Consider the following 12,543-nt stretch of genomic DNA (forward strand, 5'->3'; position numbering starts at 1 on the left):
TTATAGTCTCCTTTAAATCTCATATGATTTGGGGTATTTTAAGTCTCATAACTTTGGTTGGGAATATTTTTTTCCAGTTTTGAGAAAATTTGCACAATACTGGAATTAGACCTGAGGTCTTTTCTTGATTGTGAACATGAAATCAGGGTGATCCAAGCTTTTAGAATATTGCACATGCCAAAAATTGCTTTTAGTATTTCGACATAAATTAGTTTGTTTTTCTTCTATTCTCCCTCTATTGCATGTTTAGCATGAGGGGAAAATGGTAAGAAATAGAATCAGAAATGTAGGGCTGGAATGGACCTTGACAGGTCATCTAGTCCAGCCCCTGCTTTGAGGCAGGACCAAATATACCTAAACAATCCCTGACAGGTGTTTGTTCAACCTGTTCTTCAAAACCTCCAGTGATGGGGACTCCACAACTTCCCTTGGAAGTCTATTCCAGATCTTAACTATCCATATAATGAGAAACTTTGCCTAATAGCTAACTGAATCTCCCTAGTTGGAGATTAGGCCAGTTACTCCATGTTCACTGAAGGTAGGACAAGGAGAACAATTGATCACCATCCTCTTTATAACAGCCCTTAACATATCTGAATACTTTTATCAGGTCCCCCCTTAGTCTTCTTTTCTTAAACTAGCATGGCCAGTTTTTTTAACTTTTCCACATAGGTCAGATTTTCTAATTTTTTTCTTATTTTTGTTGCTCTTCTCTGGACTGTCTCTAGTTTGCCCACACCTTTCTTCAAGTGTTGCACCCAAAAAATGGACACAGAACAGCAGCTCTGGCCTTACCAGTGTTGAGTAGAGAGGACAATTACCTCCCATGTTTTACATACGACAATACTGTTAGTACACCCAAGAATATTAGACTTTTTCACAACTGTATCACAAATTCAACTGGTGATCTACTATAACCCCCATATCCTTCTCAGTACTGCCTTACCAGTTATTCCCCATTTTGTATTTGTGCATTTGATTTTTTCCTTCCTAAATGTAGTACTTTGCTCTTGTCTTTATTGAATTTCATCTTGATTTCAGACCAGTTCTCCAATTCGTCAAATGTTATATTAAAGCTGAGTTTTCTGATCAAATAATTTACAGTTAAGCTGCTCTGTGTATAGCTAACACAGAATCTGGCAACATATATTGTAGGTAGCACTGGTCAGAAAACAGAAATTCCAGTTTGCAAAAAATAGTGAGCTTTCACCGTCTTTCTTTCTGCACCTATCTCTGGCTTCATGAATATTTAGTTACTGTGGAACATCTTGAACAGGAGAAATTGAGAGAGAGACTCTATACTTTGATGGTTAAAGTATTCATAAGGAATGTGGGGACCTTGGTTCAAGTTCTTGTGCTCTCCCACATTTGAATCTTCATTGGAAGTGAGTGATATGGTCAGTTGGCATAAATCTGCATAGCTCCACTGACTGTAATAGAATTGCCCCAATCCCACTGCAGTCAATGGGACTTTATCCCAGTGGCTAAGATTTAGCATGAGCATAAGTCTTTGCAAGAGTGAGGATCTGGCCCAGGCAGTTTTGGAAGCTAGTATTTTTTTACTGTTACTTTATTTCCTGTGTTTTTTAATGCTCAGTTGCTTACTAATCTCTGAATCTTTTTTTCACATATGCCCCAATTCGGCGACAATGTAGCCATGCACTTAGCTTTAGCTAGTAGGAGTATTCCCAGTGACGTTCAGTTCTGATCCTGCAATGAAATGCCTTCTGGTTGACCCCTGTGCCTGCAAAGAGCCCCTTCAAAGTCTACAGGAGTCCAACTGTGCCCACCTCCTTGCATGATCAGGTCCTTACATACTAGCAGGACAGCGTGCAGAACAAGGGAAGTGGTGCCTAATAGTGCTGGGTGGAGAAACATATTCCATTTTGTGGAGGATTTTGCTATTTTGAAACTTTGGTTTCATTCCAGTTTGGAACAAAAAATAAAAATTTCAAAATTCTCCCTGGAAGGGGATGAAGCTCTAGGGTCCCTGGCTTTGGGATGGTTTACATAGTGGACTGTCCCAGAGCCGCAGGCCCTGGAAGATCAACTTCCCCAGCAGCCCACCAAGCAGCTTCCAAGGAACCAGGTGAGTGAGCTGGCAGGAAGAAAGACACATTTCCATTGGATCCCTGGTTGACTTCCAGAGGAATTTCATCAAAATCAAACCTTCTCCACATTATGTTTTGATTTTGATGAATCAGCAAATTCCAACAAAAAACCTGGAATTTTTACAACTAGTTCTATTACCTAGTTTTGTTCAGATGCAGAGAACAAAAGAAGCCACACAATAGCTAAAAACACTGGTGTATCTCTCTAGGTAATTAACCATATGTATCTATCAACATTTTAGGAGATAGAAATCATGCAACAAACATTTTCACAAACATTTTATAATTGATTGAAACTTGGAGGAACATGTAATTATAAACTATATATCACTGATATAATCTTGAGCTATACCCAGATTTCTGGACATTAAGTATTTACTTTGGATTAGACTAGAACATTCTTTTAATCTCCTTCAGTGTTTTCAACACTTGTGGCAATGATGCATATGTTAAAATTCGTAACTTGTGAATTTTAAATGAGATAATTGTTAGCGTCTTTCTGAATTATTTCTTTGTGATAATTTGTTTCAGATGCTTGAATTTTTCACTATTCAGCTTCTCTGATTAAGAGAGAGCACCTCACTGAATTACAGGGGCTAACTGAAAAATTACTCTATTAAATGCTACTGTCGGGTTCCATTTTCATTATTACTCTACATCTAATATGCACAGTTGAAAATTGAAAAGATACTGCTAGTCCTGCAAACTCATATTAAGCCTGACTCAAGATGGATTCCTTCTTCCTTGTGCATCATCATCACCAGTCAAACCAGTTTTGATGAAAATTTCTTCAGGAAAGTTTCTCAGGTTCAGGACAGAATATTTGGAAAATAGAGGGAATGCAGAATAACTAACAATCTGGTGGTTTAGAGCATTCAGTTGGGATGTGAGAGATCTACTCTTTATGATTCAGAGTAGGAATGTGACCCTAGGTCTTGTACACCCCAGGCGTACCCACTGCATTATTGTGGGGGTCTTTAGTTATCTCTGCTGTTTTGGGGTATCTGTGGGGGGGGTTTAAATGAAAAATGTATGTCTCTGCTTAATTCTAGAAATGGAACAAAAACAAATTTTGAAACCAACACTTTTTTCAGAAAATGGAATTGTCACTTTCTGTCCAGCTTTACTGCTGAGAGTGAAAATGCTATTTTTACAACGTTGCTTTTGAGAATAGAATCATAGATCCCTATTTCAAAGTTTTTCACACTGGGCTCAGATCTGGTGGGGGGACACTGGCAGTACCACTGCCTATCCTAGCTCTGTGTTAATCCCTGTGGCATGTAGAGGTTCATGGCAGCTCTGGGAGATGTAATTTGATATACATCCAGGTTCAATTAATTTGTCTTAAACTCTTATTGCTGGGATTAAGGAAGCAATGGTTTAACAAATTAACTTGCCCTTTCAGCTGCTGAGGGTTGAGACCTGACATTTCACAACTACGATGAATAAAACAGTCACAAACTAACTGCTTATTGACATTTATCCGCATTATGCAATCACTAGGAACCTATACAGTTCACTCCAAACAAATCCTATTACAGCAAATAGGACTTTGACATGAATAAAATGGGAAAGTTTTGGCTCCACAAATGAACACCATTAAACAAGCCTTGCCAAGAACAGCTGAATTATGTCTTGCTGGTCTGGACTGGGGTACACAGATAAAGCCATGAACAGAAGCCATGAACGGTCTCCCACAGTATTCTTGTCAGCAAGTTAAGGAAGTATGGGCTGGAAGAATGCACTATAAGGTGGGTAGAAAGCTGGCTAGATTGTCGGGCTCAACGGGTAGTTATCAATGGCTCCATGTCTAGCTGGCAGCCGGTATCAAGTGGAGTGCCCCAAGGGTCGGTCCTGGGGCCGGTTTTGTTCAATATCTTCATAAATGATCTGGAGGATGGTGTGGATTGCACTCTCAGCAAATTTGCGGATGATACTAAACTGGGAGGAGTGGTAGATACGCTGGAGGGGAGGGATAGGATACAGAAGGACCTAGACAAATTGGAGGATTGGGCCAAAAGAAATCTGATGAGGTTCAATAAGGATAAGTGCAGGGTCCTGCACTTAGGACGGAAGAACCCAATGCACAGCTACAGACTAGGGACCGAATGGCTAGGCAGCAGTTCTGCGGAAAAGGACCTAGGGGTGACAGTGGACGAGAAGCTGGCTATGAGTCAGAAGTGTGCCCTTGTTGCCAAGAAGGCCAATGGCATTTTGGGATGTATAAGTAGGGGCATAGCGAGCAGATCGAGGGACGTGATCGTTCCCCTCTATTCGACATTGGTGAGGCCTCATCTGGAGTACTGTGTCCAGTTTTGGGCCCCACACTTCAAGAAGGCTGTGGATAAATTGGAGAGAGTCCATCGAAGGGCAACAAAAATGATTAGGGGTCTGGAACATATGAGTTGTGAGGAGAGGCTGAGGGAGCTGGGATTGTTTAGCCTGCAGAAGAGAAGAATGAGGGGGGATTTGATAGCTGCTTTCAACTACCTGAAAGGGGGTTCCAAAGAGGATGGCTCTAGACTGTTCTCAATGGTAGCAGATGACAGAACGAGGAGTAATGGTCTCAAGCTGCAGTGGGGGAGGTTTAGATTGGATATTAGGAAAAACTTTTTCACTAAGAGGGTGGTGAAACACTGGAATGCGTTACCTAGGGAGGTGGTAGAATCTCCTTCCTTAGAGGTTTTTAAGGTCAGGCTTGACAAAGCCCTGGCTGGGATGATTTAACTGGGAATTGGTCCTGCTTCGAGCAGGGGGTTGGACTAGATGACCTTCTGGGGTCCCTTCCAACCCTGATATTCTATGATTCTATGAAGCCTGACTAATGCCAGTGCTTCATGTGTTTCTGCCCTCTGGGCCAAACCCTGCAGCCTTTACTGAAGTCAGTATGAGGTTTGCCTGAGTAGACTGCAGGATTTAACTCCATGCCAGTTCTTCACTTTCACTAAACATATTTATTGCCATTTCAAATGTTTTTGTTTTTACTTCAATACTTTTGAGGATAATAAACCAAACCAGACGCACTTAGTAGTTTGACCTCTAACTCCACCATTATCTCCTAGATAAGCACCTGCCCACAGATCCTTATCATAGCCTGCTTTAAAACAAAGTCCACACGATACGTGGAATCAAAAAGTCACCATTCCTGCAGTTCAGCTTTTTTAACAAAAACATGACAATAGCAAACTTCAGCTTAAATGTTCTCCCCAGATTTTGCTGCCTCTAGGGGCCCTAGCCTGCAGAAATGGCAGGCATCCAGGACACTATAATCAGGGTAAATGCAGGATTGTCTTTATTTCCTGTTTACATGGACGCTTACCTCTTTACTATATGCCCCCTGGCCTGTGCCTATACTGCAGCTGGGAGAGCCTCCCAGCCTGGGTAGACAGACTCATGCTAGTTCCATTCAAGCTGGTTCACTAAAAATGGATCTGGTGATGTTGCGGCTTGGGCAGCAGCTCAGGCTCTTGAGCCCACCTGACCCCCTGGTTCTGTGCATGGGTCGCTAGCCCGGGTCTCTGGCAGAGCTGCACTGTCCACACTGCTAGTTTTAGTAGGCTAGCTCGAGTGACATTAGTGCAAGTCTGTCTGCCCATCCTGGGATGCTCACTCCCAACCACAGTGTAGACCTGCCCCTGGTTGTGTTTCTAAATATAGTGGTTCTAAACCAGAGGTGGGGACTGAAAAAGGACTGCACGATTTGTCCTGATAAAGCCTGAATAAGGACTTTAATCTACATAAGCCTCATCATCGTCGTCATCACTTAAAAGTAGTAAATAATTAAGGCAAACTACTTTTAGGTAGAAAACATAGCCCTGAGAATTAGTCTTTCCCTGGGAATATATTTTATGTAGTTTTACAGAATTTCGAATGCACATTTTCCGTTGCACAAGGCAGCCGATATACTCATAAAATGGCCAGGTGTGTGACAAAGCTGAGATAGGCCAATGGTAGCTTTGCTACAGCCTGAGGTGCTCACAACGTGGGCATCTTGAGCTGCCCAGAAACCAGCATCTTTTGGCGGCCTGTTCGGAGATATTGCCAAACAGCAACTTCCCTTGTTTTAATTTTTTCATCACCAAATATGTCAATTTGATTATTGTGAGGCTTCAAAATGAAGCCAATCCCTATTACTTTTGATTCTCATAATTCCCTGTATTTTCCTCTGCTAGCTAACCTATGGAAGGTGGAGATAAAAGGGGTAGGTTCAATCTAGGAGTAAGTGAGTGAAGGTCCCATTGGTTTTTCACATTTAGGCCATGGAGAGAATTTAATCCTCTGACAAGTACCTTACAGAAGCATTAAATCTTGCGTTCAACACACTATAATCAATAAATATGATATTAGAAATGGTCAAAAACTTTCCATTGAAATGTATTTTGGGGGGGAAAATGGCTTCTTGAGTAAATGGAAATATTTGCAGAAAAAAATCAGCTTTCATCAAAAAATTTTGGGTTTTAGTTTTTAAATAAGAATGTTCAAAGTCTGGTTTTTTTTTTGATGCAAACCCAAAATATTTTCCAAGAAAATTGTGCACGAAAAGAAAAAATATATATATTTGTATTGAAAGTTTTTGCAAGAAAAAATTATCATTTCCCGACCTCCTCTATATGAAACTATCTGGGCTCTGAGTTACTGCAGAGAATTGTTTACCATGTGTCTGGCTGGTGGGTCTTGCCCACATGCTCAGGGTCTAACTGATTACCATATTTGGGGCTGGGAAGGAATTTTCCCGTGGGTCAACTTGGCAGAGACCCTGGGGTGTTGTTTTTTTTCCTTCCTCAGCAGCATGGGGCATGGGTCATTTGAAGGTTTAAACTATTGTAAATGGTGGATTCTCTGTAACTTGAAGTTTTAAATCATGATTTGGGGATTTCACTAACTCAGCCAGAGGTTATGGGTCTGTTACAGGGGTGGGCGGGTGAGGTTCTGTGGCCTTCAATGTGCAGGAGGTCAGACTAGATGATCATGATGGTCCCTTCTGACATTAAAGGATATGAATTTATCTCAGTCTGTGGAGTCTCATCCATTTATCATGGATAGCAATCAAGCAAGTTCCTTCACTCACTCCGGGACTTCGGCGACACTGAAGGACCCGCCGCCAAAGTGATGCCGAAGACCCGGAGCGAGTGAAGGACTCGCTGGAAAGCATATTGTGGGTTGTACTTGATTTCCCAATTTCCTAATTTGAGCTGACAAATATGAGAGATAGAAGAAACTACCGAGGCTATAGCCAAAGCCTGGAGTCCCTGTCTGACATTTCATTGTAAAGGCCAGCCAAGAAAACAAGACAATGGAGAATCTGGTGAGCTGGTCTCTGTGATCTGCAAAGTCCCCAGCCATGCCCTCTAGCCCCAGTTCTGAGAGGGTATGAATGTAAAGGACAATCCCAGCTTTCATTTAAAAAAAGAAATCTCTAGCTCTTTTCTTGCAAAGGCTCCTTTGAAAATACAAACTGATGTAGACAGTAAACAAAACATTGTAAACAAAAGATTAACGTTTTCTGCTTTGTTAACTCCCCCTTTCCCTCTAGCCACACAGGGATAGATTTTCAGACCTACTGGACATATAGGTGAACATACAGTGTTGCGTTTGCTGAGCTATATCATGGCAAAAACTACAGGTGCTTTATCTCCACTAGGATTTTACAGCAAGAGAACTAAGGTGCATTCGTTATCCCGTGGTCAAAAACATGCCTTTTTTGGCAGTGATGATATAGCCACAGCCGGCCTTTTATGGGACTAGAACCTCTGCCAGCTTTCTCTTAGCTGGAGGCTGTGGCAAAGCCAGTGTGGCCTCTTGGGTACAGCCTAATAGCATGAGAAGTAGCTTGGCATTGTGTAGTAAACATGGGGCTGAAAGCAAGGGACTCCTGCATTCTAATCCTAGCTCTGACACAGTCTCTTTAGACAAAAATCAGACTATTTTAACTATACGGTATAATGAGAGTGGTACGACCTTCCTAGTGGATTAGTTATACTGGTACAGGTACCATTATATTGGTATAACTGTGACTACACCAGGGGTTGTACAGTTTAATGATCACAGCCCTCTCTGAAATTGTTATACTAGTACAAAAACTGTGCATAGACCAGGCCTTAGTCAAGTCACTTAACCTTTCTGCCATTGTCTACCCTTCTGCAAAGTTGGCAGAGTACCTAGCTCCTGGCGGCCGGGGAGGGCCAGTGTGACCATTCAGCACTAAATGTTTGTAAACCATTGCTCTATCTGTTCTACAAATGAAAAGAATGGCAGGTATATATGGGGTCAGCACTGAATCCCCACAGGTGGATCACCTCCAGTCCTAGAGGACGATGAATACAGGCAACAGCTCGATTCTGAGCAGAGGGAGTTGTACGGCGCTTACATGAACTCCTTTCTCCTGGTCATACAGGGAACTCTCTGTGAACATCATAACCAGGATTCCCCACTTCCTCCCATGCCCAAGAATATGAAGATAATTATTAACCTTAAGGTCCTCCCTTGGGAACTGGTGTTCTACTGAAATCTCAGGGCCCTCAGCTGCCTATGCGCTGGCCTGCCTCTCCTGCAAATGGCCTCATAATGGAAGGTCGATCTTTCCCCGGGATTAATATATTGCTGTGCCAGCATCCCTGGCCTTCTGGGGCTTGCACGATATTAAAGGCTCCGTTTTCTTTTGTTTTGGGGTTTGTTTGTTTTTTCACTGACTCAGACTCTCCGAGCAAGAGCACAATCTGAAAAGTTAGATCTGTTGCTGCTGTGTTTCTGTTCCCTCTCACACAAATATCTGTGCACATAAATTACTGCAGAGCTTCAAACAGCAGGCCCAGGCTTTTAAACTATCACCAGTGTATTTAGGAATCAGAGTATCAGAGTACAAACCGGCTGTATTTACACAAAGCAGTTATTTTAAGCAACTTCTTTATGTAGCACTCTCTAAGGCAAATTCTAAATGAAGTGGTTCCTAATGGCTGCCACTCTTTCTTTACGCAGTTCTGGTTTGTGCTGGGCAAGCTCAAAATGGAAAAAATTGCGATGCAAAGAAAATCTGGAGAAGTTTAACCCAAAAGCCCCTTCTTTCTTTTACAACACTCTGAACTGATGCCAGCATTTTAGTTTCTACAGCTAGTGGGGGTGCTGCAAATTTACTAATTAACATTGCAGGAAAATAATCCATTTGGGGTTGACCCAAAATAATTTTTTTGTTACTTATTTTTTGGTTCAGTGACCAAGCTGAAAATTCAGTCAGCTCTTTGCTAAGTAGTTTTGTCTTCGCTATATGCAAAATAATTTACTGAATATCTAGAGCTTGATTCCTTCACTGAACAATAGGCACAGGTAAAGATTTTCTTAAACAATATGCTAAGCATAGTTTGGTCATATTTTAAACTTTCTTGTCCAGAATACTCATTGGATGTGGTATTGGAACCTAAGCCAACTCCCATTAAAGTCAATGGTAAGGTTCCCATTGACTTCAGTGGGAGTTCTATCAGGTTCTTGATGATTTACATCAGTGACCAGATTATATCCTCATGTACATCTGACTCCATAGTCTGGCCAGACCACTGTTTTTAAAGATTCATCAGAAATGGTTGCCACAAGCCTCATATGAATGATGAAATGGCTTTTGCCACCCGTTTGCAGATACTTTACTATCAAATGTTGCTAGATTCGGGGTTTTTTTTCCATCTGTTTAACAAAAGGCTAATCTGCCTATTTTAGGCTATGTCTACACTGCAATTAAAATCCCATGGCTGGCCTGTGTCAGCTGACTCACGCTTGCAGGGCTTGGGCTAAGGGGCTGTTTATTTGCACAGTAGACATTCATGTATGGGCTGAAGCCAGGGCTCTGGGACACTGTGCAGGGGGCTGTCCCAGAGCTTGGGCTCCAATCCAAGCCCCCACATCCAGTGGTGAGCTGGAGCTGGTTCACACTGGTTCGCGCGAACCGGTTGTTAAATTTTGAAGCTGGTTTAGAACCGGTTGTTAAAGCGGTGGGCAAACTCTGGCCCACGGGCCACATCCGGCCCACAGGACCGTCCTGTCCGGCCTGCCTGAGCTGTCGGCTGAGGAGGCTCCCCTGAGAATCCCTTTTTAATTTTTACTCACCCGGCGTCGCTATGGGTCTTCGGTGACACTTCGGCAGCGGGTCCTTCCCTGGCTCCGGGTTTTCGGCGGCACTTTGGCGGCGGGTCCTTCAGTGTCACCGAAGACCCGGAGCGAATGAAGGAACTGGTTCTTCAGCTTTTGGCAGCTCATCACTGCTCACATCTACATTGCAATTAAACAGCCCCTTAGCCTGAGTCCCTTAGCCCGAGTCAGCTTACACGGGCTGGCCATAGGTGTTTAATTGCAGTGTAGACATACCCTTCATACGCATCATTATTATATTTGAGTGCCTCATTATCTTATGTTTAACTTCACAATGCTTCTATGACTTAGTACTATTCTCCCCATTTTACAGCTGGGGACCAGAAACACAGAGAGTGGTAAGTGACTTACCCAAGATCATAAGGAAGTCTGAGGCAGAATAGGGAAAGTGGGGTTCAATACCTGTGTCCTAGGCTACTGCCCTAACATCATTCCTCTCTATCCTGGAATGCTGAGAGCAACGATTTTGCTGTGGTTAATTTTAGTTTCACTTTGTGCTTACAGGAAGATGTCATCGAAAATGGTACAATAGCTTTCGAAAACTGGGTTGTGCCAGGGAGTCCTGTTTACAGACAGTTTTGGTTCTATGATGTGCAAAATCCTCTGGAAGTGATGAACAATGGATCACGGCCAATACTCAAACAAATTGGACCTTACACATACAGGTAGGCAAATGCTTTCAAAATATGCTATATGTCATATTAGGAGTATTGTAAAAGTTACTGAAAGTTCTTCTGAATGAGACACTGCTCATGAGAAAGAGCTACAGACATAACAGGTATGCCTTAAAATCTGCATACACCCATTACACACACAACCACATTACATTCATGTGCACAAATTGGGTAAAGGCACATATAAATAAGAGGTGAAATGCAAATTAATATGATTTTCATGTGGGAAAGCTTGCTTGATGCCCTGATCTAGCCTGGGATTAGGCATGCTGGATCAAGGCCTGAAAGCATTTGTGGATTTATAGGCGTAACAGGGGCATCCACACTTTGTGGATATACCTGTTGTAGTTTCAGAGTAACAGCCGTGTTAGTCTGTATTCACAAAAAGAAAAGGAGTACTTGTGGCACCTTAGAGACTAACCAATTTATTTGAGCATTATTTGAGTATTACTAACACCAAGCATATCCAGAATAAGGACCACTAAAATCATGAGGTTGGCTTAAAAACCATAAGAAATTTAAAAAATAATTAATGTTGCATTCTTTTGATTTGTCTCCTGGTTTGTGAATCTTTAGGGGTCCCATTTCCATGCTTTTCTCTGCAACCGTCAGTGCTAGAAGCTTTCTTTTGAAAAAAAAAAAAAAAAAAAAAAGACCACTGGGATTCTCACATCTTCATATAACTCCGGGATATAATGCTTTAAGAAAAGCATCAGTTATGGTGAGATTCACAATAAAATTGATAAAGTTGGCAATGCTGTTGTATCTGTAGCTAAAATGTTGGCCCTGAAGCTTCACAAGTACTGTTAATGTAGTCTGCAAAACTTAAACCACCAAAATATTCCTTTTCCCAAGTTTGTTTACCAAGGCCCAGATTCAGCAGCTCATCCCTATTCAGCAAAGCATGTAAGTAAATAATTAACTTTAGTAGGGTGACCAGATGTCCTGCTTTTATAGGGACTGTCCCGATTTTGGGGACTTTTTCTTATATAGGCACCTATTACCCCCCACCCCCGTCTCGATTTTTCACACTTGCCCTCTGGTCACCCTAAACTTTAGTCACATCGTTATGTCCAATTCACTACAGGCGACAGGCCTCTTCCACCTCAGTGTCTTCTGGAGACACACTCTCTCTCCCTCCAACATAATGGCTGAGGAAAACAAATTATAATAGCTTCTACTGACCTCCCTGAACACATGAGAGAGGTTTATCCAATCAGAGAACCCGAACAACGTATGATATGATGAATTCCAACTAATTCAGATCAAAACTTGAAGAGCTGCATAATAATATTTGTTGCCATCCAAATAGTGTGTGTGTGTGGCGGGGGACTATCTACTCATGCATTGAGGAAATTACTGAAGAGGCAAAAATGGTATTCACAGGAGCCATAGTATTTTCACAGATACTCCTGGAATTCTAAGGCTGTATATACAGTGCAACTGGGGTGTCTGTGCACAGCACGTGTAGGTATATCCAAGCTAGCTTAAATCTAGCTAGCACAGATGCCAATAGCAGTGAAACTAGGACAGCATGGGCTTCAGTGAGAGGTGTATAAGCCCACCTGGGACCATGGGTGCTTACTCAGGCTTCTAGTCCACAACGAAGCCAGTGCTGACATGTC

The 12,543-nt window shown here is 42.2% G+C and overlaps 1 protein-coding gene across 11 annotated transcripts in view; it reads left to right on the forward strand.

The window, feature by feature from the left end:
- The window catches only part of CD36 (CD36 molecule (CD36 blood group)), an 87,399-nt gene that overhangs the window by 51,720 nt on the left and 23,136 nt on the right, over positions 1-12,543 (forward strand). For all 11 annotated transcript variants that reach the window (XM_075124513.1, XM_075124512.1, XM_075124510.1 and 8 more), the window contains one exon: positions 10,749-10,909. In XM_075124513.1, coding sequence (XP_074980614.1) covers positions 10,749-10,909 — 161 coding nt within the window. The remainder of the gene's footprint in view (positions 1-10,748; positions 10,910-12,543) is intronic.

The sequence above is a fragment of the Caretta caretta genome, chromosome 1 (assembly GCF_965140235.1).
Source record: "Caretta caretta isolate rCarCar2 chromosome 1, rCarCar1.hap1, whole genome shotgun sequence".
NCBI lineage: Eukaryota > Metazoa > Chordata > Testudines > Cheloniidae > Caretta > Caretta caretta.